The following is a 27,874-nucleotide window of genomic DNA, read 5'->3' on the forward strand; positions in this document are numbered from 1 at the left end:
CAGTTAAAGACTTAAAGTAAGTGGAGAGCTTGGTGATAATCATTATATATTTATGGAATTAAATTTTGATGTCCATGAAATCTGGATATTTTTGAAGGCAATGTGATCACAATCACTAACCAATGGTGCTTTCCCACGAGGACAGAATATTGTGTGACAATTTCCTCAACCAAATTAACACGGAAACCGAGAAATCAAAGAAAGAGACATACCACCGTTGAGAGTCAAAATGGAGCAGGTTGAAAATGCTTTTATTCTTCGAAGGCACAAGGAAGTTGCGCACGCTCTTGCTACGAGGGCATTGTAGATTTCGTGTGCGACGGTTTGGCCTAATTTTGTTCCTTGGCTCTAGGCGCTATGTAGGAATGCAACCTCGGTTGTATCACGGTTTTCTTTAGAATAGTGACTTTTCATACCAAGAAAAAAAAAACACACGGAAGTTGCAAAATACTTTGCTCTGCCAATCAACTCTGAGACCAAGAAAAGAATAAATCCTCTGCTAGCTCCACTGGGTCAGCCTCTAAGGCATTTACCTAATCCCAGCTTGTCACGAGAAGTTAGAGCTGTTTCAACAACTTATCTTTGTTGCAATCATGGCCGCTTTAGACTCAGCTTCTTCTTCCTCTGTTGCCTCTGCCACTGAATCTTCTTCAACTTACGATGTGTTTATCAACTTTAGGGGCGAAGATCTTCGCAACAATTTCATTGGATTCCTGTACAAAATTATGAATGAGAAAGGAATCAATGCCTTTCTTGATAGTAAAAAACTACGGACTGGAGAAACAATAGGCCCAGTCCTCTGTGAAGCGATCAGGGGTTCCAAAATCTCAATTCCTGCCTTCTCTAGAGGTTATGCAGATAGCAAATGGTGTCTGGACGAACTTGCTGAGATAGTTCAATGCCATAGATCCAACAAACAAATAATTATGCCCATATTCTTCTTTGTCAACCCATCAGATGTTCGGAATCAGACCGGAACTTTTGAGAAAGCATTCCTAGAACATCAAAAGAAGTTTCAGCCTGAGAAAGTAGAGAGCTGGAGGGAAGCTTTGAGAGTGGTAGGGAAAATGAAAGGAGATGTTCTTGACGATACTAAGTAAGTCTCCAACCCACAAACTTTTTCTCCAGTTAAGTCTCATTATGATTTTTTTTCTTCCTCGTTCTATAGTTGTTAGTATTTTACAGATTTTCATTGCAAAAGATTCTTCAATTTGTTTGTTCTTCTCTACCTGATAGTTTCATTTCCCTGCTCGTTCTTGTGACTTTATTTATAAATAAAATAACTACAGGGATCAAGCAGAGGTAGTTGAATCAGTTGTCAGAAGGACTCTAACGGAATTGGTCTATAGCACACGCTTGGCTGAGTGCAAGTACCCTATTGACATGGATTCCAGAGTAAATGATATATTATCATTATTAAATATTGGCTCCAATGATGTTCAATTTGTGGGAATTTGTGGTCTTGGTGGTGTCGGAAAGACGACTCTTGCCAAGGTTGTCTACAATGTCATCCTTTCAACTTTCAATAACAATTGTTTTCTTTCAGATGTTAGAGAACGAGCAACACAATTTGGGGGTCTAGTGTCATTGCAGGAGCAATTCCTAGAGGATATTTTCAAAGAAGAATTTAAAATAAGAGATTTCCATAGTGGAAAAGGATTAATAGAAGAAAGAGTTTGTAGGAAAAAGGTTTTTCTTGTTCTTGATGATGTTGATAGTAAAGAACAGCTAGATGGTTTGGCTGGTAGTCTCAAATGGTTTGGTCATGGAAGCAGGGTCATAATTACAACTAGAGACGAACATATTTTGAACTTGGCTAAAGTTAATGGAGATAAAATATACAGGCCTCAATTGCTAGATCATGGGCATTCTCTTCAACTATTTAGTTGCCATGCCTTTCAAAATAGCCAGCCTCCTGAAGATTATATGCAACTCTCACATGATGTGGTACAACATGCTGGAGGGTTACCTTTAATTCTAGAGGTATTCGGGTCTTATCTGTTAGATCTAAGTGACAAAGATGAGTGGGAACACACATTAAAATCGTTGAAAGAAATTCCTCCTAAAGAAGTCCAAAGAAAGCTAAGGATAAGTTATGACAGTTTGGAAAATGATTTTCAAAGAGACATATTTCTTGATGCGGCTTGCTTTTTCATTGGATGGGAAAAGGAAATTGTAATTTCCATATGGGAATCTTGTGGCTTTTATCCAAAACCAGCAATATCCAGATTAACAAAGATGTCCCTCCTAAAGTTTGATGGTATATACTTGACAATGCATGATCAAGTCCGGGACATGGGAAGAGAAATTGTCTTAGAAGAAAGCCGTAAAGATCCAAGTAAGCGTAGTAGGCTATGGTCTTATGGCGACATTGTGGAAGTATTAAGTGGGCATAAGGTAACCCTTAAACACCTCCCTCTCCCCCCCCCCCCCCCCCCCCTTTTCTTTTTCTTAATATAGTTCTATTTCCAACAATTTCCATTTGATTAAGTTTTTTTTTTTTTTTTTTTTTTTTCCTTCCTATTTTTGTTACAGGAAACTGACACAATAGAAGGAATAAGCCTCCAACATGCCTCACAGCTACCTTTTGATCTAACTACAGAATCTTTGGAACTGATGCCCAATTTAAGGTTTCTTAGCATTTCTTCTTGGTTTGAAAGTTTTCCGAAGAGAAGCTTCCAGTTTTCCAGTTTATATTATAGGAGATTAGTTTATGTCAAGCTATCACACAACAATTCTATTCAGTTTTGGAATGTCAAACCTCTAGAAGAATATGAGGTATAGTATTCAACATTTTTCTTTTTCTCATTAATAATATTAAGTTTTATAGGTCATAATATGTATGTTTTCTTTTTGCTTACAGCAGTTTCAAAAGTCGAAAATTCTCGACCACAGTAACTGTTATAGCATATCAAAGTCTCCCAACTTTTCATGGTTGCCTTTCTTGAAGCAATTAGACTTTGAAAGATGTAATTCATTGGATGAGTTAGATAAGTTAGATAAGTCCATTAGACAGTTTGGTCAACTCAAAAGTCAGATTCTCAAGTGGTGCACATCACTTAAGAAATTTCCCGACTCAATTACGGTACTAAGAAACCTAGAGAAGCTTGAGTTGTCATACAAAAGAATAGAAGAACCCCCAGGGATGTGTTCTCTCAAAATGCTTAATGTTTTTGATTCCTGCGAGTCACTCGAGCAATTGTTCGATAATGTTGGACTACGTGAAATGATTGAGGTATTTGATTCTCGATGTAGCACCGCACTTGTGAAGCTACCGAGATCATTCGGGGGAATGAGATCTTTGGATAGAATACAACTGGAAGAAATCCTTATCACTGAATTTCATGATGATTTTTCAATGACCCTAAATTTAGAGGAGCTGGAAATCACTGCTATCCCATGGCTTAAATCCCTCCCAGCAATTTTTTCAGCCTTCAAAACTTTGAAGCAATTAAAGATTTTGGAGTGTGGACAATTGGAAGACCTCCCAACACTTCCCTCTTGTTTGATTGAACTTTGTATTGAAGGTTGTTATTCATTGGTACGACTCCCTGATCTGTCAAAGTTAAAAATGTTGACAACATTAAAGCTCAAGAATTGTGGACAACTAGAGGAAATCCCAGGCCTTGAGGAAATATTTGAATCATTGTACGAATTGGATGTGCGAGGATCCCATAACTTGACACATACTCAAAAGAAGATTATACAGGTGCAGGTCCTCTTGATCATGTTTCCACAGAAACTACGTACCAATAATTAATTATTTTAACTATTGTCATGATTATTTGCAGGGAACACTATTGTCGGATGACAAGTCATGTTACCATTATTCCTTGACTGCAAATCAACGGATATATGATGGTGGTATTATTCTTTGCCTTGTTCTGCATTTCTCAAAAAAAATCATGGCATCAGTATTGGGTGTTCCTGTGATCTTCAACATAGATGTTTCTGCTTCCATCTACCAAAAGGAAAAAAAAAATCAGCTGTTTCCATTCGCTAAGAGGGAAGGTTCTTGAGAATGGTATTGATGGAGATGTAATCTACATTTGTCATTTCCAAGGCTTTGACTGTTTTGGAGTTCCAATGGATGAAAATGATGCAATTGAGATTTTAGATATCGATGCAGGTGACTATGAAGTAAAATTCTGTGAGGTCTTGTACAAGAATAGAGACCTTGATACGTTGCAAAAGCCTTGTCAAAATTGGAATACCTTGAATTGGTCATATGTGGATGACGATGGTGGAGTAATTACATTAGATTATTGGCCCAATCAGCAACAAGCAAAGGAGGCATCAGCTCAATTCGCATTGAATGTGCCGAGGACAGACTTGTCGAATGTGTGAAGATACAAATTTCTGGGAGCATCACCACTGGAATCATCTTGGAGATTCCCTGGCAAGAGTAATCCAAAACAGGCAAATTTCTTTTATTGATTAATTAATTACCTCACAGTCACAAGCTTGGTTGTATTACTAATTTGATTGTTTCATTGAATTTTTACAGCTTCAACTTTGCAATTGGTGCTTCTATGGATAGAGATTCAAAGAGACAAAGCTAGGAAGAAAGTAGAGGCTCCATCTATGATTGTATCTCTGTGCAATGTCAAGTTGGCAGTGCCCAATCATCGTCATGCCGCATCACTTAGAGCTAGCTGGAAATTTTTTCCCTTTATCTATAAATAATTGGAGAGTATAGATGTACGGGTTCAAAATTCATGTTTCTAAGGCTCTTTTTGGTATTTATTCTCATTCTCAATTATTGAAATTTTTTATTATTTTAAAGTATTTGGCATCTATTCTCAGTTTTATTTTTATTTAAGTCTATTATGGATTATGGGTGAAAAATTCATTCCCTTTATTTATGCGAATTCACTTAAAATTTTCAACTTAAGATGTGGATAATACACATCCTTTATGAAAACCTCGTGTTTTTTTTCCCCTTCTTTTTTCACTTTGAAACCCTATTGCTTTAGCAAAAACGCTCTTGATGGCTGCAGACCTCTTTTAAGTCCTGCAACATATTTGTCTTGAATCTTCACTGAAGATTGTCTTTCGGTAAGTTTTCACTCTACTTCTTTTGAATTAGATTTTTCTTTGAGATTCATATTCAAAGGTTTCAGTTCATCCTCCCTATTGAATGTAGATGGCTTTTAGATCTAAAAAATTATAGTTGGAGTATTGATTGTTGACTCTTACTCTTGATGTCCCTGAAATTTTTCCTCTTCTTTTAATATCACAAGCCATTGCTTGCTTTATTTCTAGTTCGTCACATGAAGGGTCTCCAAGATAAGTAGACGTTTGTCATTGTTAAATCTCAATCTTTCACAAGATTCTTGGCGTAGTTCCACCAATGGTGAATTCTCCTCCAAGTTGGCAAGAGAGGTGTTAATGAAACAAAAATATGAAGCAATGCCTAATGAGTTCACTACTTGGTGGAAAATGTTCTGGAAACTGCAACTACACCCAAAACTTAAAACATTCTTTTGGCATCAACTGAATGCAGGGTTACCAGTTAGAGCTACACTTCTCAATGGACAGAAATGCATGATCTTTGTGAACTGTGCAGCAATAAGACAGAGACTATTAGGCACATCTTCATCTCATGTGAATGGACCACGAGAATATGGGCAGCTGGACCTCTCGAACTGTGCATGGAACACCTAAGCCAAGCTTCCATTCTGCACTTATGCAATGATTTCCTAGTTGGCTTTCAACTAGACAGGCATAAAAAAACAATGGTTCTTTTCCATCTTTGTGACTACATGCTACTTCATATGGAGAGAAAGAAATAATGCAATAATGAAAAAAATGAAACCCAACCCCCACAAAACAATGCAAAATATAAATAAATGGCTACTAGAAATGAAGGTCTCACCCTGCAAGGGTGAAGACAAAGCCATCACAAATCGCACCGAATCATCTAAAAGTATAGTGCCAAATACTGAAACTATTGTCTTAATTTGTGCAGGGATATATAACAAATCACTAGATACTGCAGGATGGAGCGCATGGATTTTGGAGCAAGGTAGAATCGTCATCTCAAAGGCTGGGCACCTGGAAAAAAGCAATTCCCTCGAAACACTAATAAGGGCAATGAAGGAAGGCATGAAACTTTCATATCAAATCAAGGAAGTATGGATAAATGAAGAGGCAGCCCCGCTTTTTCATAACTCTCCCAAACTTCCATGGCCTATCTACCTAATATCTGATTTCGTAGAAATAAAGTCTAGACTACAGTATGCAGAGTTTTGTAACTATAAATCCCTGGTACTCCTTAAATACCTTAATAACTTGGCTAGTAGAACTATTATTTGTTATCTTATTAACCATATAATTGATCTAAATACCACTCAAACTGAGGATCTATGTACTGTGCCTACTTAGTAATGCATTTCTTTATTTTTTCTAATAAAAAAAAAAATAGAAAAAATGAAAGATAAAGTAGACGTCAAGCCATTGCTTGGTTTTTTTTTTTTTGGATTGATGTTGCAAGAGATATTAGGTAAGTCACATAAGATTGTCATTTTGCGTTTTAGCTTTAAGAAAGGATGGAATTAAATCTAGAAATGAAGAAAAGGGTTTGAAGAATTCCAGAAGTTGGAGGTGAGGCAGAAATGAACTACTTTTGGGTAGAAATTTCTTTTTAAAATTCTTTTAGGACCTCTTTTTCTGAGTAGTCTATTAACTCATACCCCTGCTACTATGGATCCATTAGCGTACCTGGTCCTTGTCTTTATGAGAGAGCATGGAAGAAAACGAGTTTAAGAACACAAACGAAAAAAGCTTCACCTTGCTTAGCTTTGTAAATGCTCTTTGATCTCTTCTTCTAGGTTGTTGTCTCCGCTTCTATTGATTTTCTTATTTGAATGTCTGAACTTGTCTATGCTATTAAGATTTATTTTTGTATTAATTCTCATTCTCTATTATGCCTATTTAAAAGAAAAAAAGTACAAGAATTCATTATTGGTCAAGAACGAAAAATGATTTGGTGAATTTTGTTGAAAATAAATTATAGAATGAAAAATAAGTTTGGTGTCATAATAAAAAATTGTTAGGAAATGATAGTGAGCAAGTGAGAAAAGAGGGAAAATTATGGTTTTTATAAATAAAAAATGTGTATTGACTATTTTACCCTCATCTTAACTAGAAAATTTTAAGTAAACTTGCACAAAAATGAATAGAATTAAATTCTAACCATAATCCATAATAGACAAAAGTCTATAATGGATTTTGAAAATTTTTCTATTATTTTAAATAAAAATAAAACTGATAATAGATGCCAAACAATTTAAAATAATGACAAATTCTCATAACTGAGAATGATGATTGATACCAAACAGAGCGTAAGATCCATTAATAAACATTATTTCCCTTCGTGGTTTCACCTTCAGCGGCTTGGACGTAGAATAGACTTGTTTGGATTCTTTACTCTTGAAACTCTTCCTTTCCAGATCTTTGTTGGATTTCAAACTATTGAGATCAAAGGTCTCTCTCTATCCAATCTCATCATACTCCTATCAAATAAAATCATTCTCTCTCCCTCTCACACACAGTCTCTCTAGTTCTTTAACTTTACTGTAATTAACGGGTCATCTCCAAAGCCCTCAAGAAACCCATGTTCAAGTGATCTCATTATGCTCTTGCTCAGTCCATTTCCGTTTTGTTGGGGTAATTGTATTACAAATTCTTCAAACATACAAAGATGAAATCGCAATACAATTGAGAGATGAAGATCGTCTTTAGCAAATTTGAAGAGCTTGAAGTAGCAACCAAACGAACCACTGATTGATGAGGTTGAGTCACACCTTGATGCTGTCTTTAAGGTAATTGATGCACCCTACTACCAAGGGTTCTTCGCACCACCACCTCCAAGATAAAGCAACCTCCAACTAGAAGATGAGGTAGTTCTTCTAGTCCCTTAAAGGAGCCAAAAGCTAGAGCACAACACTTAGACAACTCAAGAAAGAAATGAACTTTGTAGAACAAATAATGTGAGTGAGGAGAGTCACAATAGCACACAATATGCAAGGAAGGGTTGGGTTTATATAGGCCCAAACCACACCTCCCCACAAGGGGAGAATCAATTCTCCACTAATGGAGAATCAATGGTTTGTCCCTCCTCCACTAATATGAATAAACCCCCTTGACCTAACCTCCCCACTACTTGGGGAAGTAACTCTCATATTCACTTCTTTGGAATGAATAGGCTTTAACCCATTCAAAGACCTTAAACCCCACTCATGGTAATGGCTATGAATGGTCATGAAGTTGAAATGAGAAATAAAGGTCAAGAGTTAGAATTTGAGTAATTCCACCATTCAAGTTAGCCCACCTCATCACCATGATCAAGACCTTTAAGACCCATGACCAATGTCATGAAGAGCCTCATAACCAAAGCCATGAAGGGCCTCCTTTAACCAAGGTCATGAAGGGCCTCCTTAACTCATTGTGCCTCATTACCACCCTTACCTTAAGGGTCCCACACACAAACAAAACAATTGAATAAAAGAAATGCAAAAACTAATTTTGAAACTTAATATATAGATAATATAGATTTTAATAAAAAACCTAACACGTTTAGCATAGCTCAACAACCAACAATGAGTGTAATGAGCACAGACCCATATTACTATCACAATCTTTGTTCACCCTCAAAATGTAGCAACCTCACTCTTACCTATCCCTTAGCTCTTCACCTATTGATAGCTGTACTCCTTGGTTAATTATGTTGCAGATGATGTTTTATTGCGAAATTCTTTGGACATCGTATGTGGTTTTGAGATTTTAAAAGTGTATTTATTTCTTCTGTCTCTAATTAAATGAATTTATTGTAACTCAACACTTTTTAGGGTAGCAATCTAATGTTGAACTTTCTTGATGAGGAATTTGAAAACAATGATGCTAATGATGATGTCTTGGATATAACTAATGTGGTAGGCTACACAAAACAATTACGATGAGAAGCATATCAAAAGGAAATTGCGAAACAAATCATAGAAGCTTATTAGGATAGATGATGAACAAATGGATACTTATTTTCCTTACAAGTGTTTGGTGTAGTTTAATTTTAATAGACAGTACATTGAAGTTGTAGTGTGTATGATTGTTTTCATGCAAGACTCATAGTTTATATGGAAACTATTAACCTAATTATGTTTGATGCTCTTTTTATTTTTATTTTTAATAATTAGTTAATTGTTAATATTTTGATTATTAGGGCTTTTTCTATATTAATTTTCATTGTTATTTTCTAATCATTATTCATTTTGATATACTTAACTTATTTAATTTTCATTCGATAATTTATTTTTAGCAAAAGTCATCAAACCATTTTTTAGTTTTTGACAAATAATGAATTCTTATACTCATTTCTTTTAAATAGGCATAATAGAGAATGACAATTGATACAAAAAAGAACCTAAATCTATGTTTTCTGTTCTTGTTAGTGTGCACTTTGTTTGTGTTCAAGATCTCTGATAGTTTAAAGTCTATGAGAATAAAAGTTTAATTTGTTGCCAATGGTGGATTGGTAGAGCGGTTAAAAGCCCAACCTCCCACGGGGAGGTCTAAAAAGTTTAATTTGTTATAGAAAGTACAAATTTAAATTTTGGCAGATTCACGTTATATAATGAATGATACCAAATATTCAGTCTTGTCTATTTCTGTTTTTCATTTCTTACTCTCATTCAAAAATCAACGGAAATAAAATGTAGCCGATTCTTTTCCCTTTCTATTTTCTAGAAAAAAATGGAGCTTCTATTTATAAAGAATATATTAATTACATACTGTTCTTCTAGTACAGGTACTGCTGTTTACAAAATTATTGCCTCTATTTTTTTGGGTAGCACAAAACTATTGTATTACCTGAAAAAGAACAAAACGATAGGGTCTTTGTTCATGTTGAACATGTACATCTCATCATGGATCTTGTATTAAGGAGTACGTACCCGATAATAGAGCTCTTGATTTTTAATGAGAGTCTAACGATTTTTAATTAGAGACTAACGAGGGTTAAATGTATGAAGCCTTGACCCTTTCTTAAGAGACTATTTCTTCTTGGATTCATGATCAAGCAAATGAACACTTGACCAACATGCCAAGTACATTTTCAACCCAATCCCATTAATGTGTTAGGACAGATTTCTAAATGGATTTCAGATTTAAAAATTTCAGCACCAATCAGTGAATTGAGAACCCAACAACAAAATTCTCATGCTCTGGTGACTGGTAATCAATTTAAACCCAATTTATGGATGCATAATACTAAACATCCGATGTTGCTATGTGCAGGGATATCTCACGAACGGATAGGGAGTGCAGGTTGGAGCATGAGAATATATAGTAGTGGCCATATATAGTACTACAGGGATGGAAGAATTGACAATGCAGATGCGGTGGAGGCAATTTTGGTAGCAATCCAGGCTGGATCGGACAAAGCTAAAGCGATGAAGATTGCAATTAAGGAAATATGGAGCAATAATTTTGATCTGTTAACTTTCTTGCCTAAACCCACTAGACCTTGGTTGATTAGTAACATTAATAGCCTAGTAGTGGTGGCCAAAGCAACAAAACAAGTTTAGCATTCTATGTTGACTGCCCTATGCTTGAAGAAATTTATGTTAGTTTAGCTAAGGAAATAGCTAATAGCCCTAATGTAAGGTTGCAACTAAAAAATCTATTATGTAACTATTTCTAAGTAAGGTTTTTATTTTATTTCTCATTAAAAAAAAAGTACATTCTTCGTAGGGGTATAGTATTTACTTTTCTTTTAATTCATAAATATTGTAGTAACGAAAAAAAATTTCTTTTAGCACAAACTACATGGAGGTACACCCTCCAAATTTTTATCAGAAGAGTCCTTTTAAAAAGGATTTGGTAGAAAATTTACAATGAAATAATGTGGTGGTTGTAATTTCAGTTTTCTTGCATGAATAGTGCAAAAGTTCAAAGCAACAAAGCTGGATCAACCCATATTAGATACAATTCTTTTAGTTTCCTACTAGATGCATGGGTCAGAATTCTACAGGTTGGGGTTGTTTAACATTTCGACCAAGACCTTGAGCAGATCTTCTACAAGGATTTTTGGGAAGTAGGCAAAAGCCTCCTATTTGCCTCCTATATAACTCTTTCACCTATACAAAATGGTGAGGGTGAAAAAGTTGATACAGGCATTTAAGAAAGCACAAATTGAGCCGTAAGCTAGTTGTCGAGTACTATTTGATTTGGAACATCTTTTAGGGGATTTTGAGAGTCTGAGTTGAAAGAGGGTGTAAAAGGGATATCTGACTTCAGATACAGGGTTGGAATGGGTTTAATTAAGTCCAATTTTTGTTACATGTATTATTATTCTTTCTGCTTAATGTGAGGAAATCTTGATTATGCCCATAAAAGTTGGCATAGCTGAACAACATAATACTAAAAATGTTCATGGATTTGCTTTGATCATTTTGTATATGTTGTACAAATTTCCGTCAAGTAAACCAACTTGGTCACGAACCAATTAATAGCCCAACCTAGTCTACGGCCTTCGATCAAAATTACCCGAGTCAGCCAAGGGTCTCGTCCCAATGTCCTTGAGATAATACAAAGACAGGTTAGGAATGAGGCTCGATCGGGCTAGACAAAGAGGAAAGCAAGGCCGACCTTGAACATCCAATGATGATACTACCTCAGATTATGCGATATAAACACTCCACCAACCTCAGTCAAAAGTAATTGAACTACAAATGGCAAGTGTTCTTTCAAGGCTCTGCAAAAACGCAATTCTAAGCCTTTTACCCCTCGCGGTGGGGGTAATGTTGCTTTTATAAGTCTTTGGGAGAGCTTTTGTGACAGAGAACAAAATGTATATATAAACTAAGAGAAAACCCTTGTTGTCAGCCTCTTGTTAGGGTAATCTTATCAGTGAGCTGCCCATTGACTTTCACATGATCCCTTACAGTCACCGGGGTTCAGTATCAGAGTTATTCCTGCCCTAAAAAACATCTCTAGTCATCTACTCTATTGCAAATAAATAAAACCTGATTGTAATTCATAAATATTGTATTGCCAAAAAATTATTCTTTTAGCACAAACTACATGGAGGTACACCCTCCAAATTTTGAACAATGGAGTCATTTCCAGAGGATTTGGTAGAAAATTTACAACGAAATAATTGGTTGTTGTAATTTCAGTTTTCTTGCATTCATTCAAGTGAACTTCGAAATCTACTGAAAATAAGGTATTATTTTCATGATTAAATTCCATGAAATGTAAAATTGTGATCATATCTTTTCTTTAAAATTCTAATCATATGAAAAGTTAACAAATTGCAACATTCACCCATAAATAAAGGGGAAATAAGGGGCAAACAAGTTGGGTTGGCTCTTTTTAATTATTTAAGGACAAACAAGCTTTTAGTCATCAAAACCATAGAAAAATCAAAACCCGTAATGCATGAAGTTTTTTGTTTTTGGTAGTAGAGCGTAAGAACATTTTATAGTTTTATGATTTGTGACCATATCGGTAAAGCTCGTCTTTGCTTATGTCCACCACATTTGGTGGGAGCACAACATGAGAAGATGAACTTCTAAATCTTGCTCCCAAAATTGAGGTGCGAGCAAACTTGCCCGGATGAACCTCAGATATAAAAAAAAAAACACAAAATTTCACTTCTTTTGTGAAGTTAAAAAAAGAGAGTAAAGTTTGACATGTTTTGAAAGTAGGAAAGCGTATAGATTCTCACCGAAAAAAGAAACATACATGAGAATTCAAGCTCTGCAGGTGAGTCTACCCAGGAAATAAAAAATAAAAAAAGGTGAAGAAATCAAGATAATGTTCTTAAAATCGTTTTCAAAGCTTATCCATATGGTTACAAATCAAGATAATGATTTTTATATTGTAAATTTATAATTTAATTACACGATGATGTTTTTTTCTTTTGACCAAGTGGATGCCAGAGAAGCACACCCTCGCATTACAAAATGATCAATGTTTATAAAATTCAAGTGGGATTACTTTAACTCTTTATCGTCCTTATCCAACTGAATTATTTCAAACTCTTAATTAAAAATATGAAATTACTCAATCTTCAAAGCATCAACAAAATTCTGCTTTTTTAGGTTTTAGATTAACTTTTCTCTTTGAAAAGTTCAGTCACATCAATGGGATAAAATTAAATTATAAATTTACAATATAAAAATTATTTTAGTTTAATTATAACCCTTTGATGTGACTTTTAAATATGTGTTATATAATGGTCCATTTGTAATAAATGGACTGATAAAATTCCCGGTGAACACTATCATAACTTCAAGAGATGAGGACCTAGACCACTTTTTCTTCACCTGTCCATTCTCTCGTTCCATCTGTAGGTTAGCCCTTGCTTCTATTTGGTCTAGATCGAGGCGATCTTTTGGTTTTACTCGAGATTGGAAATGGATCCTAAAAACAAAGAATGTTCTCTACGATTTGCGAGCATGTGGGTAAGCTCGTCTTTGCTGCTACTATTCACCACATTTGGTGGGAGCGCAACATGAAAAGATGGACTTCCAAATCTCGTTCTCAAAGCTTGATTTTGAACGCCATATATTATGATGTTTTTTCTAGACTAATTTCTATGCCTCATCCCCCTGTTACTGATTCTCTACAAAATATGTTGATTATTAATTCTTAGAGTTTTAGCTCTTCTTCCGTCTTCTATCCAATCTCCCTCTCAATTGGTTGCTCCCCCCACCTCTCTCCCATTTCTTTCTTGTCTTTTCTCTTTGTATTTTCTCTTTTGGTGTAGTTTCTTTAATATAATTATTTATTAAAAAAAAGAAAACTTCACAAGACAAGCCGACAAGAACTGATGACTAGATTTTCCAACCCCTATGAATTAATTAATCAGATAACTATTCAAATAATTTTTTTGGGTAGAAGTTACTTAAATAATTGAATACGACAAATCCAACACCCAACTAATCCTTCCGTTATTCTGGTTGGCGATGAATTTTTTCAAAAAAAATATTTTATTATTTTTTACTTGTAAGTCTTACATAATTTGTAGTTATAACGTCCAAAGAACACATACGTTAGGGGAGATGATTCACACTCACAGCTCGCATAGAGGGTGCTCAGAGAGGTTGCCATGTGGAATATCCCGATCTAATGGCTAACATAAAATGTTTAACTTTACTGAAATGAAAGTTGAAACCTGTCAAATTTAAACCTCATTCCAAAAAAAAGTTGAAACCTGTCAAATTTCGGATAAGAATTGCAGACCGATTCGAAACCAGCCTTTCGTCTTCCTCATTGCAAAACCTGTCCGAGTGCAGAACACTCTTAATAGTGCTACCAAAAAAAGAAAAAAAGAACACTCTTAATAGCGAAATCAAAATGGGGGAGTGAAAAAAATAAAACAGCAGAAAGATTCAAGTGATTTAACAAAAGGTTAATCTTATATACGGATCAGCTTTAAATTTCAGGTTAATCTTATAGTACAGTACATAGCAAGTTTGCGCCTCTGCCATCAGAACCTCCCCTTCTCAGTCTCTCCGTCTGTTTAATGCCCTACCAATCTTGGCATCTATTCCTTGTGTCTTTTTCTCTTTCATTCTAATCTATCATACCCTCGAAAAATCAGATTTGTCTCTTCATACTTCCTCTGATCTGCAGGGAAAAATTAAGGTGAAAGATTGAAGAAACCTGATATCTCCCATCATTGTTTGTCTCATTTTGTTTTTTTTTTGGTATCTGAGGTTCATCCGGGCAGCTTGCGCACACCTTGATTATATCCTCAGGGGGATGCTTGTCGTCTCCAAGGGTCGAACCCATGACCTCTCCACTGAGAAGTATGAATTTTACCACTCTACCAACCCGCATTGGTGGATATTAATATGGTAAAATTTAGTGTTTTATGTCAGCTATTGGATTGGAATATTCTACGTGGCAACTTCTCAGGCTTCACTAGGCACTCCTAAGATATTATCCGAGGCAATATGCATCTGGGTTGTAATGGAATTTGTCTCATGTACTTTTAATGGAGCAGGTGGACATCACTTTCGTGATGCTTATCTTCATTGCAAGCATGGCCACTTTGGACTCGGCTTCCTCTTCCTCTTCCTCTGTTGCCTCCGCAAGTGGGTGTTATGATGTGTTTATCAATTTTAGAGGTGAAGATATTCGCAAAAACTTTATTGGATTCCTTTACAAAATTATGAATCACAAGGGAATCAATGCTTTTCTTGATAGTGAAAAACTGTGGACTGGAGAAGCAATTGGCCCAGCCCTCCATGAAGCGATCAAGAGTTCCAAAATCTCAATCCCTGTCTTCTCTAAAGGTTATGCGGATAGCAAATGGTGCCTGCAAGAACTTGCTGAGATAGTTCAATGCCATAGATGCAACAATCAAATAATCCTGCCCATATTCTTCTTTGTTGACCCATCGGATGTTCGCAATCAGACTGGAACTTTTGAGAAAGCATTCCTAGAGCACCAGAAGAAGTTTGAGCCCCATAAAGTAGAGAGCTGGAGGCAAGCTTTGAGAGTGGTGGGGAGCTTGAAAGGAGAAGTTCTCGACGTTACTAAGTAAGTCTCCATCCCTCAAACTTTTTTTTTTTTTTTTTCATTCTGTAGCTGTTAGAATTTTATTGATTTTCATTTCAAAAGATTCTTCAATCTATTTATTCTTCCCTTTACTTGATTTTTCATCCCTTGCTTGTTCTTGTGATTTTATTTTTAAATGAAATAACTACAGGGATCAAGCAGAGGTAGTTGAATTAGTTGTCAAAAGGGCTCTAAGGGAGTTGGTTTATAGCACACGCTTGGCTGAGTGCAAGTACCCTATTGACATGGATTCCAGAGTAAATGATATATTATCATTATTAAATATTAGCTCCAATGATGTTCAATTCTTGGGAATTTGTGGTTTTGGTGGTATTGGGAAGACGACTCTTGCCAAGGTTGTCTATAATGACATCCTTTCAACCTTTGATAACCATTGTTTTCTTTCAGACATTAGAGAACAAGCCGCACAATTCGGGGGTCTAGTGTCATTGCAAAAGCAATTCCTAAAGGAAATTTTCAAGGAAGACTTTGACATAAGAGATCTTCATAGAGGAAAAATATTAATAGAAGAAAGAGTTAGAAGGAAAAAGGTTTTTCTTGTTCTTGATGACGTTGACAATAAAAAACAGATAGATGCTTTGGCTGGTAAACTCAATTGGTTTGGCAAAGGAAGCGAGTCATAATCACAACAAGAGATGAATATATTTTGAACTTGGCTAAAGTTAATGGAGATAAAATATACAAGCCTCAATTGCTAGATCATGCACAGTCTCTTCAACTATTTAGTTGGCATGCCTTTCAAAATAGCCAACCTCCAAAAGATTATATGTTACTCTCACATGATGTGGTATCCCATTCCGGAGGATTACCTTTAATTCTAGAGGTATTTGGGTCTTATCTATTAGATATAAGTGACAAAGATGAGTGGGAATGTACATTAAAAATGTTAAAAGAAATTCCTCCCTGAAGAAGTTCAAAGAAGGCTGAGGATAAGCTATGACACTTTGGAAAATGATTATCAAAGGGGTATATTTCTTGATGCAGCTTGCTTTTTCATTGGATGGAAAAAGGAAATTGTAACTTCCATATGGGAGGCTTGTGGCTTTCATCCAAAATCAACAATATCCCGATTAATAAAAAGATCACTTCTAAAGTTTGATGGTGAATACCTGATGATGCATGATCAAATCAGAGACATGGGAAGACAAATTGTCTTAGAAGAAAGCCGCAAAGATCCAGGTAAGCGTAGTAGGCTATGGTCTGCTGACGACATTGTGACAGTGTTAAGAGGACTGAAGGTAACCTAAACACCCCCCCCCCCGCCTTTTTTTTGTTAATATAGTTCTATTATCCAACCATTTCCATTTAATTGAATTATTTTCTATTATAGGAAATCGACACAATAGAAGGCATGAGCCTCATTGATGCTTCACCGCCATCTTTTGGTTTAACTACGGAATCTTTGGAGCTGATGCCCAACTTAAGAGTTCTTAACATTTCTTCTAGGTTTGAATCTTTTACGTCGACAAGCTTCCTACTTTCAGCTTTTATCATAGGAAATTAGTTTATCTCAAGCTATCACACAACGGTTTTAATCGGCTTTGGAATGTTGGACCTTTAGATGAACACGAGGTATTGTATTTGATTTTTGTCTATTTCCCAGTAATAATATTAAGTTTTATAAATCTAATATATGTATGTTTTCTCTTTGTTTACAGCGGTTTCAAGAATTGAAAATTCTCAATCATAGTTATTGTTGCTACCTTTTAAAGTCCCCAAACTTTTCATGGTTTCCTTCCTTGGAGCAAGTGGACTTTGAAGGATGTGAGTCATTGAATGAGTTAGATGAGTCCATTGGGCAATTGAGTCAGCTCAAAAGTCTTATTCTCAAGTTGTGCACATCACTTAAGAAACTGCCTGACTCTATTTGGGACTTGAAAACCCTAGAGAAGCTTGATTTGTCAGAGACAAGAATAGAAAAGCTCCCTCATAGCATTTCTCGGATGTGTTCTCTCAAAGAGCTTATTCTCTTGTTGTGCAAGTCACTTAAGAAACTGCCTGAGCAAATTGGTGATTTAAAATCTCTAGTTAAGCTGGATATGTCGTTTGCAGAAATAGAAGAACTCCCAAACACCATTTCTAGGATGACTTCTCTGAAAGAGCTAATTCTTGCATCATGTTTCTCACTCAAGACATTGCCTAAGGCAGTTGGTGATCTAAAATCTCTAGTTAAGCTTTATCTGTCATTCGCAAAAATAGAAGAACTCCCAGACAACATTTCTCGGATGACTTCTCTCAAAGAGCTTATTCTCAAGTCTTGCGAGTCACTCAAGAAATTGCCTGAGTCAATTGGTGATCTAAAATCACTAGTTAAGCTTGATTTGTCATCTACAGAAATAGAAGAACTCCCAGACAGCATTTCTAGGATCACTTCTCTCAAAGAGCTTATTCTTCAATCCTGTTTCTCACTCAAGAAGTTGCCCGATGGTGTTGGACTATTAGAAAAGCTTGAGTTATTAGATTTTCGATATTGCATCACACTAGTGAAGCTACCAAGATCATTCAAGGGAATGAGATGTTTGGATAGAATACAACTGGAAGAAAACCGTATTACTGACTTTCATGATGATTTTTCAATGCCCCCAAATTTAGTGGAGCTGGAAATCACTTTTCTGGCACGGCTTAACTCCCTTCCGGAAAATTTGTTAGCCTTGAAAACTTTGAAGCAATTAAAGATTTGTCAATGTGCAATATTGGAATACATCCCAGCGCTTCCCCCATGTTTGGTTGAACTTCATATTGAATTCTGTGGATCATTGGTACGACTACCTGATCTGTCAAAGTTAAAAGTGTCAACATTAAGGCTCAGGTATTGCGATAAGCTGGAGGAAATCCAGGGCCTTGAGGAATTAGAATCATTGTACGAATTCGATGCGCGCGGATCATATAACTTGACACATACTCAAAAGAAGACACAGGTGCAGGTCATCCCTGTCATGTTTTCCGTAGAAACTATTTACCGGTAAATTTTTTATTCTGATTATTGGTGGTTCTTTCCTTTTTGTTCTTGGTTATTTGCAGGGAAGACTTTCCTTGTCACAGGCCATTAGATACAGTTATTCCTTGATTGCAAATCAACGGATTTATGATAGTGGTTTTATTCTTTGCCTTGTTCTGGATATCTCAAACCTCATCTCCTGTACAGAAGGCTTCAGCATAGATGTTTCTGCTTGCATCCACCAAAAGGACAAGAAAATTATTTGTTTCCATTCGCTAATGGTGGAGCATCTTGACCATAGTATTGATGGACATGTAATCTACATTTGCCATTTCAAAGGCTTTGACTGGTGTGGAGTTCCATTGCAGGAAAATGATGTAATTGAGATTTTAGATATCAATACACCTTGTTCCATAAAATTCTGCGAGTTCTTGTTCAAGAACAGGGAACTTGGTAAGCAAAAGTCTTGTCAAAATTCGAATACCTTGAATTGGTCATACGTGGATGATGATGGTGGAGTAATTACATTAGATTATTGGCCCAACCAGCAAGAAGATGATGCACTGGGTCCTCTTAGCCCAAGCTTAACATGTTGGCCAGAAGCAGAGGTTGAAGGATCAAAGTCTCGTCCTAATGAAAAACAGGAAGAAGAGACTGTTGTTGATGAGGACATGAAGGCTCCATTATTTCCAGCCCTTACCTTGGGTTTAAATGATGACGGGTCCAACCAGTGGATGCTAGAACGTCCATCGCTTGTTCAGGAAGCTGGGTTAAATTATCCTTCTGAAAATACAGTAGTATAAGAATAAAGTTCCTACAGTAGATATCTCAGTGTTTAAGACTGAACTCTGTTTCTGATGCGATGGGAGAAGAGGGATAAGAGAGCTTGCCTTCATAATGACAGTGATGATGATAAGCCACCAAGTAGTCCTCTCATCTCTTAGTTAGCCTCTGACTGTGGAGAGCTATTTCTTTCTGGGCAAGACATTCTGGAGCTTACTGGGTGTTAAAGGTACCAAAACCAAATTCAAGCTATTCTGTTGTAATAATTTTAGTTTATTTTCCATATGATTCTAGTCTATTAACGGATAGAACCATTGATTTGTTGATCAGGTCCAAAGTTAGATCAGTTGGTGAAAAATACCCATTGATTTCATGCATGCCTAAGTACTTGTTGTCACTGCTTTATTTCTACTCTAAAATGGGATATGAAACTGTTTGGGGACTGCTAGCTACTGCAAATATTTAGTACAGATTTTGTTGGCAAGGCCTTTTTCTCATCTACTGAGTTCAACCCCAAGTACATGCACAGGTTATTTGAATCTGCCCTTATATGTCCTATTCTAACCTTCTTAATTTGCTTTTGTCACTTTGATAAGAAAAAGACATTCTAACCTTCTTTGTTGTAAACAGTTGCTGAATTTTTTTTTCTTGTTTAATGAAAGTAATTCGTGCTAACTACTTAAACCTGTGAACAGGTACTAACAAAATACCAGGCTCTACTGTGTTCTTTACCTGCTTAACATTCGGATCTGGCTTGATAATCTTTTTATATGCTGTTCCAAGGATACCTGAATGAAACAGACGCTAAAATTCAACTTTTTGGATATTAATTTTTATATTAGGTGTCAAGCAACGGTCACATAGACTATCTCATGTCTGTCCAGATGAACAAAGAACCCAGGTATGTATATACTTGTGATTTGTAATTAATGACTTAATTTATGACATCTTTTCAAGTTGTGGTGTGGAGTTCAAATTTCCTTGGAGAGAGTTGGGTATTTTACGGTGGGAACTATTGACTCTATTCTGTATGGCAAGTCTCCTTTCATGTACATGTTCAATGGTGATGTAAGGCCAGCAAATTGATATGAACACGTACGATCTCATAAAAAATCTTGTATTAAGGCGCTAGGTACCCAATAACGGAGCTCTTGAGTTTTAATTAGGGTCTAAAGAGGGTTAAATGTATGAAGCCTAGCTTGATCTTTCTTAAGAGACTATCTCTTCTATTCATGATTAGGCATCTAGCAAGTGAACACTTGACCGACATGCCAAGTACATTCTTCAGAGGGGTAATACTATCCACTACTCTTTTAATTCATAAATATTGTATTACCGAGAAATAAATTCTTTAAGCATAAACTATGTGGAGGTATACCCTCCTCCACATTTTGATTAGAATAGTCATTTTCAATTGGTAGAAAATTTACAATGGAATAACTGGTTGTTGTAATTTCAGCTTTCTTGCATCTATAGTGCAAAAGTTCAAAGCGGCAAAGGTGGATCAACCTATATTAGCTACAATTCTTTTAGTTCTTACCAGTTGCCTAGGTCAAAATTCTACAAATTGGGTTGTGACCTTGAGCAAATCTTCTATAAGGATTTTCGAGAAGCAGGCAAAAACCTCTTATCTGCCTCCTATACATGTTCTTTCACTTTTATAAAATGGTGAGGGTGAAAAGGTCGATGCATGCATTTAAGAAAGCACAAATTGAGGTGTGAGCTAGTGGTGGACTACTATTTGATTTGAAACATATTTTAGGGGTTTTGAGAGTGAGTTGAGAAACGGTGTAAAAGGGTATCTGACTTTGGATAAAGGGTAGCATGTGAAGAAATCTCAATTGTGCGCTGGAGGTCACGGGTTCGAATCATCTTCTCTGCAAAAAAAAGCAGGGGTAAGGCTGCCTAGAAAGTCCCTTCCCCAGACCCCACAGTGTGGGAGCTTCGGCATTGGGTACGCCCTTTATGTGAAGAAATCTCAATTGTGCCCGTAAAAGAAACACAAATAACATGTTCAAGGTTTTGCTTTGATCATCTTTATATGTATTGTACAAATTTCCATCAAGTAAACCAGTTTGGTCTTGAACTGATGGCCCAATTAGGTCCATGGCCTTCAATCAAAATTACCTCAGTTGATCGAGGGGCTTGACCTTATGTCCTTGAGATGATGCAAAGACAGGTTACGAATGAAGCTCAGAAATGCCCACAACCATAAATGCAGAGGACCAAAGATCTAGCACTGTATTTGCCTCAAGTGAGATACTTGGTGCCAAATCCACTGCAAATGGCATATTACTTGAGCTACTTGCTACAACAGATATGGTATAACCATCACCAATTGGCATCTGACATATTAGACAGAGAGGAGAGCAAGGCTGACCTTGAACACCTAGTGATCATACTACCTCAAGGTATGCTATATAAACCCTCAACTAATCTTAGTCAATGGTAATTGAACTACAATTGGCAAGTGCTCATTTATTACCCTTAGGCCCTGCAACAACACAGCTCTATGCCTTTTACCCCTATCAATGGGGGTAGTATTGCCACTACAAGAAAAAGGAGAATTAGTAGCGGTTTATCATAAACCGCCACTAATGGACAGAAACTTCTGAACCTATGGCAATTAATATATCATTAGTGGTGGTTTATGTATAATCGCCACTAATAACACAATATCAATCTACCTTGTACGTTATTTTTTAAATTAGTGGTGGTTTTGTTGAAAACGACAAGTAAAAAATCAGCCTTACACGCCGAAAAACTGCCTCCAATAGTGCGGTTTTGTATACCGCCACTGTATTGACCGAAATTTTGCCTCCCCGCCCAACACTGCGCTGCTCTCTCTCTCTCTCTCTCTCTCTCTCTCTCTCTCTCTCTCTCTGTGGCAAATCTCAACTCGTCTCTCTGAAGTGTGGGCTTCAAGCAACTACCATCTCCAAAGACTCGAACTGCTTGATGATAATGAGCATATCCTCAGGATCTAGATGGTCGGTGTGCGAGGATGACAGGCTAAGGGTTTGCTTTTCTCTTCTTTTTATTCAATCTGTTAAAAGAAGCTTTCAAATAGGATCCCTGCTGTTGATTTGGAAACCCCCAACAAGGTATAATCTTTCAATTCTGGAAAGAAAAAAAAACAACTAATTCCTCATTTTATTTCAAATTGAATTTCTATTATTAATTGTCAGTTTTCTGCTTAATCTTTGTTAATGTCGTCACCGTTGCAATTTCTACTCCATTTTCCTCTTTCTCTGGTCATCCTCTTGAGGCTACGTTAATAGTATGTGTTCACTTGGTAGATTTTTTTAATCAGTACACTTCTAACTCTTGGAGATCATTATAATGGGGAACTATTTTTCCCTGCAGGTAAGACTTGTAGCTGAAGATGAGATGTTCAGGGTTGTAAGGACTGGTAAACGGAAAAGTGAGTTTCCTCTTTTTTATTTTTATTCTTATATTGATTTGTAAGTTTTTATATTTCATTTTGATTAATGTTGTTTCATGTTTTCTTCTTATTTTTACTCTGCATTTCGTTTTTGCAAATTTTGACTTCTGTTACAGTCTTGAGGTTGGTAAGGTATCTTCCTTTCATGCTGGTGTACATCTTTGTGAGCTTATTTGATGTGATGAGATGATTTTGGACTTCTTTCTCCAACATGCGAACATGGGATTGTGGGTCTTTTTATCTGTGCATTATTTGAACTTAGCTATAGGTTTCTGAGACAGCAGATTTTGGGATTGATGGGTAGTGAGATTGAGAAGCCTAGAGTTGGAAATGCAACATAGAAGTAAGTTATAATAGGTGACAAGATTGAGGAGGTTGCCGGGTGAGGTGAATGCTTGTTTGAAGCAAACAATTTTTATTTAAGAATCGAACTAGGACATTTTCTAGGTTTGTTGCATTCCTATGGCAGGAGTCACAAAACAGAATCAGGCCTATTTTGTTATCTCCAGTGGATGAAAATAAAATTAATTTTGTTCTTGTTCGCATACATATTATGTCTCATTGCATGTCATTCCAAGCTGGGATTAATATAGAGTTAATCCCCTCTCCTTTCTTCTGAGTTAATCCCCTCTCCTTTCTTCTGGGCATTGTCATCCCTTTTGCTGTTAAAATTTATAAAAGTTTCCTAATATTTTATTTTGCAGCAAAGCAATGGAAGAGGATGATAACCAAGTCCAAATTCGTGGGACCTAGTTTTACAAGGAAGCCTCTAAAGTATGAACGGTTCATTTGTCCTTCCGGCTTGAGGTTCACTAAGGCCCATGTTACACACCCTGAGCTTAAGTGCACATTTAATCTAGAGATAATTAGAGTGAAGAAAAATCCCAATGGTCAGATGTATACTTCTTTGGGTGTTATGACCAGGGGAACTATCATTGAGGTAATATTAAGGCCTAGTCTTTGTGGTTCTTTTGATATCTTCCATTTGTTTATACCTTCCTGAAGATATTTCTTTGATTAATGAAAAAAATTTCCATTCTGCAGGTGAATGTTAGTGAACTTGGTCTAGTTACTCCAGCTGGAAAAGTTGTGTGGGGTGAGTCTTCTTCTTGTATTTTATTTAGTTCATATATGTTCATGTTTCCTTTTGCTAATCTTGATCAATGATTACAGGAAAATACGCTCAAGTTTCAAATAACCCAGAGAATGATGGTTGCATCAATGCTGTTCTGCTTGTTTAGAGGAGTTTTTAACGCTTGGTATTCGTGTATCCCATCTAAAAATCCTTCTTTGTAATATGAGAGCAACCCAAACTGTACTGAACAATAGAAATTCTATTATTTCAGTACAAAGAGTGGTCTACAAGTTACAGAGTACTTAGGTCTACAAATTCGATTTTGATGTCCAAGCAAATAATAAAGATTTTGATATCCCCAACTCCCTTTTCTATTTTAAAATGTTTGAGCTAAATCATATACAACCATTCTATTCCAGATGGATTATGGCCTGATTACAATGATGGAGCGTGGCAGTCATGCTTCAGCCGATCTAGTTTTGATATGAAAGAGGTGCTCTATTACACTCTTTTTGTTCTTATTTCCCATTTATTGTGCTGCTGGATGGTTGAGTTGGTCAAGCTTTTAATACTTATGAATGATTCATATAAGTGACTCAAATAGAGCTGATTGAAAGTCAACAATCCATCTAGTCAACCCCACTCATTTGGGACATGGTTTGTTGTGCTTCTTGTTGATGATGATGATGAGAAATTAGTTTGAGTGTTGAAGTCTAGTTTTTGTGTTAGAATCTAGTTTGTTTTGTTTTTCTTTATATAATTGAACCTACCCAACATTGGAAAGGAGGTTTTAAATTACAAAGTAATTTTGGGTTACTGACTTGAGTGTGTGCTTCATGATTCTGTCCCTCTCCTGCAATTCTGTCCCTCTCCTGCAATTCCAATGCTCTATCTCAAAGTTTCCTCTCTTCTTTATCCAGTCCTCCATGGTAATGTAGTAATCATTATGATGTTCCTCATTGATCTTATACTTGTCCTTGCTAAATATCCTGAGGGTTGGCTATGGTAGCTTCTGTCATAACATAATCACCTAAGCATCCTGAGGGCTGGCTGTTGTAGCTTCTGTCATAACATAATCACCTAAGCTTTAATTTTGTTTCTGATTTATGTTAAGTGTTTGGTTCTACTGTCAATATAATCTACAAAGAGTTGAAGCATTTTTAAATTGAAAGGGCTAAGGAATGCTATGGTTGAAGTGGGGGTGCGAACAGGATAGGTGGAGTGGAGATTATATGTAACTTACTTGGGAGGGTGAGATGAGACTAGACCATGCACTGGAATGCCTTGATGATCTCAGGTGCCTTACCAGCTATAAGATTTCAAGTCATTTCCGATTATCATTCACAGTGGTTTCTTCTTGAGAATCTTTATTAATTGCAGTCACCCTTTATTTGTTTATCAGTATTCTTCTACTAATTAATCTTCAACTCCTTTTATTTCTGAATTTTTGCGTGGTAAATTCAATGATTCGGCAATTTATTTCTTATTGGGTATGAATTTGGAATGGTTGTTATTTCTTAGTTAGGATTTTCAAGTTTAGAACCAACATGGATAGTGGTTATATACATGGGACACTCTTTGTTGCTATTTCTTTGCTGTTTCATCTTACTTAAATATTGTTCTCAGGTTTTTGAGAAGTATGTGAAGAATTGGATTGCGATTGCTGCACCATTCCAGGGTAAGTAACCTTGATAATTTGTTATAAGGTGTTGTTGATAGTATTGGATGTCTGACATGTTATCTTCAAGTTTTTTGATATGTTGATTGAACTCTACTGCAAAGATATTCCATGTTGTTCAAATCTTCAAGGTACATTAGGGGCCCCCTCCATGCAAAGGAAAAGAAAAGGATACATTAGATGCAAACGTGGTGGACTTTATTATATCTCTTTGATGAGTACTTTCTGGCAATGTGGCGTGCTATCAATATGGGAATACTGATACAGATTATATCTTCCACGTGGTTGGTGGTTTTGTTCTTTTGCATCATGATGTGGATCCTGTTGTTATAGATGGCTTTGCCCCTGCCACTCCCTCTTGAACTCCCACTTGACCTTGAGATTGTTGATCTAGACAATGCCCCATCCATGTTGAAAGTACTAGTTAAGAAAAACATGTGGCTGATCATCAGCCATGTAGAGACTGTCAATTAAATTGCCCTCTGGATTGGTAATGTTCAGACTCTAGATCCCCTTCTGCTCTGCACTGAACTTCTCCCTTGTTATTGCCGGCTGGTGAAGTTTCAAAGTTCTAGCAAAAGGAAATTTTCTTCGTTGCCCTTATTGGGGACCTTTTCTACTTTGCCATGTAGTTTTCTGGCTTCTCAAATCGATAAGTTTGTCCATTGGATAGATGGGGTGCTCTTTGGCTATGCCACTTGTGAATTTCGGTCTGCCAATGGACAAACATTTATGGAGTTTTTCTTGTTATTCTAGGGTTGCTGTTGTTCAAGCAGTGTAAGAAAGAACACCATGCGAACAATGTGTCCACCAACGTTTAGTGGGAACCGATCTTTCATGTAACATTTATATGAGGGGCATGATGGGAGGAATTTCGTAGAGGGAACCCCATTCCCTTAGATCAGAAAGGTGTATATTTCTTTAGATAGTACCATGAATCTTTGTTTCCATCTTGTGCTTTTAAATGTCTCTTCTAATGCGTTCTTGATTCTTGATTTTAACCAGACCTCTATATATTTTGAAGCAAGAATGTTCAAATCTAATACAATCATTCATGATCAGGTGCACCTGGTTATGTCACATCCACCCTCTTGAATGGGATGTCATTTGTTGAAGGGTGGGAACATAATTTTTTCATATCAAAATGGAGCATGCACCAGCTAGTATTAACTGTTCTATTTGCATTTAAAAAAATTCTTACTTGGTTGTATACTCCTCTGCTGGAATATCTTGCATTTTGACTAGGGTGTGTTTGGTTTTGTTTTCCTTGGATATATAAACAAAAAAAAATACATTTTAGTTATCTGCTGGAGTATCTTCTCTTAAATTTTGATGTCAGCATAATTTTTTTTGTTTTGGACTTTTTAAGTGCATACATGGATGCGTCTTTGTGGTGAATTAGTGTACTTAGAGTGGTGAATTGGATCGCCGTTAGGGATTAGAAAGAATGAATGCCTTTGGAGAAAAATTATCATTTGGAAGATTCTTTTGTTTTGCCATCTCATAGATGCCATGGTGGAAGTCTGAGTTGAAAGTTTTAAAGTTTCCTTTTGTAACGTTTGTATGATCTTTCTTTCTGACTTCCAAGAGTTTCAGTGAAGTAAAATACAATGTTTAGGCAGGTAACAGATGAATTTATAAATTGACATGATTTATTTTGCTTTTTTGTGATATCCCACAATGACTTTTGGTACATAACAGATGAATTTATAAATTGACATGCTTTATTTCATATTTTCCTGATATCCCTATTTACACATTTGGCTTCCCTCAGTCGTTCTCTTTAATATTGTAGCACTAATGCATATATGATGATGGATTTGAATAATCAGATTGCTATCTATAGTAAGAAAAGGAGTCTTATGGTCTAAGATATATTTGTTTTTTAGGGTAGTTAATAACCATCACCCAGTGATACACTTTGTTGTTCCTGATTACCCCTTTATTTGAGCCCCTGACAGTTTTTGGTGGCATAGAAGCTCTGTTTTTTAAATGTCCATGCCCCAAATAGCTTCTTATTTTGTTCACTGTTTTCTGTAAGTTTTTTCTTTCACATGCTTTGCAACTCTTCCCTTGGTTTTTGCTGTTTGTTCTTAAAGTGTCCCATGCAGAAGCACATTTGACATTTCAACATTATAGTGTTTTAATATTTTTCAAGGGGCTGCTGCTGATGTTGAGCCATGTACTTCGTCTATGCACTAGTGTAGAAACTTTAGATTGTTGTCCTAAGCTGCTATTTTTTTGGGTCAAATTGTCCTAAGCCTATCTATAGTGGACTACTAATCATGATTGGTTGATAAGGTCATGTTAAAACTTTTCAATAATGTTATGATTTCATGTCTAACTAGCTTTCTTTTTCAGCTG

General features: G+C 36.2%; 1 protein-coding gene and 1 pseudogene across 1 annotated transcript; both read left to right on the top strand.

The window, feature by feature from the left end:
- The first annotated feature begins 593 nt into the window (after positions 1–593).
- Positions 594–19,834, top strand: LOC149006053 (disease resistance protein RPP2A-like; annotated as a pseudogene).
- Positions 19,748–27,848, top strand: LOC149006054 (ribosome biogenesis protein NSA2-like; the record flags this gene model as incomplete). Its single annotated transcript, XM_089136033.1, has 8 exons — positions 19,748–19,841; positions 20,155–20,213; positions 22,679–22,736; positions 23,462–23,697; positions 23,802–23,853; positions 23,931–24,325; positions 25,459–25,510; positions 26,573–27,848. Coding segments are annotated over 6 exons (567 nt in total), but the record flags the coding sequence as incomplete, so codon positions are not given.
- Positions 27,849–27,874: the final 26 nt, after the last annotated feature.

This window comes from Hakea prostrata, chromosome 9, assembly GCF_041222555.1.
Source record: "Hakea prostrata isolate BN-2017 chromosome 9, UWA_Hpros_2, whole genome shotgun sequence".
NCBI lineage: Eukaryota > Viridiplantae > Streptophyta > Magnoliopsida > Proteales > Proteaceae > Hakea > Hakea prostrata.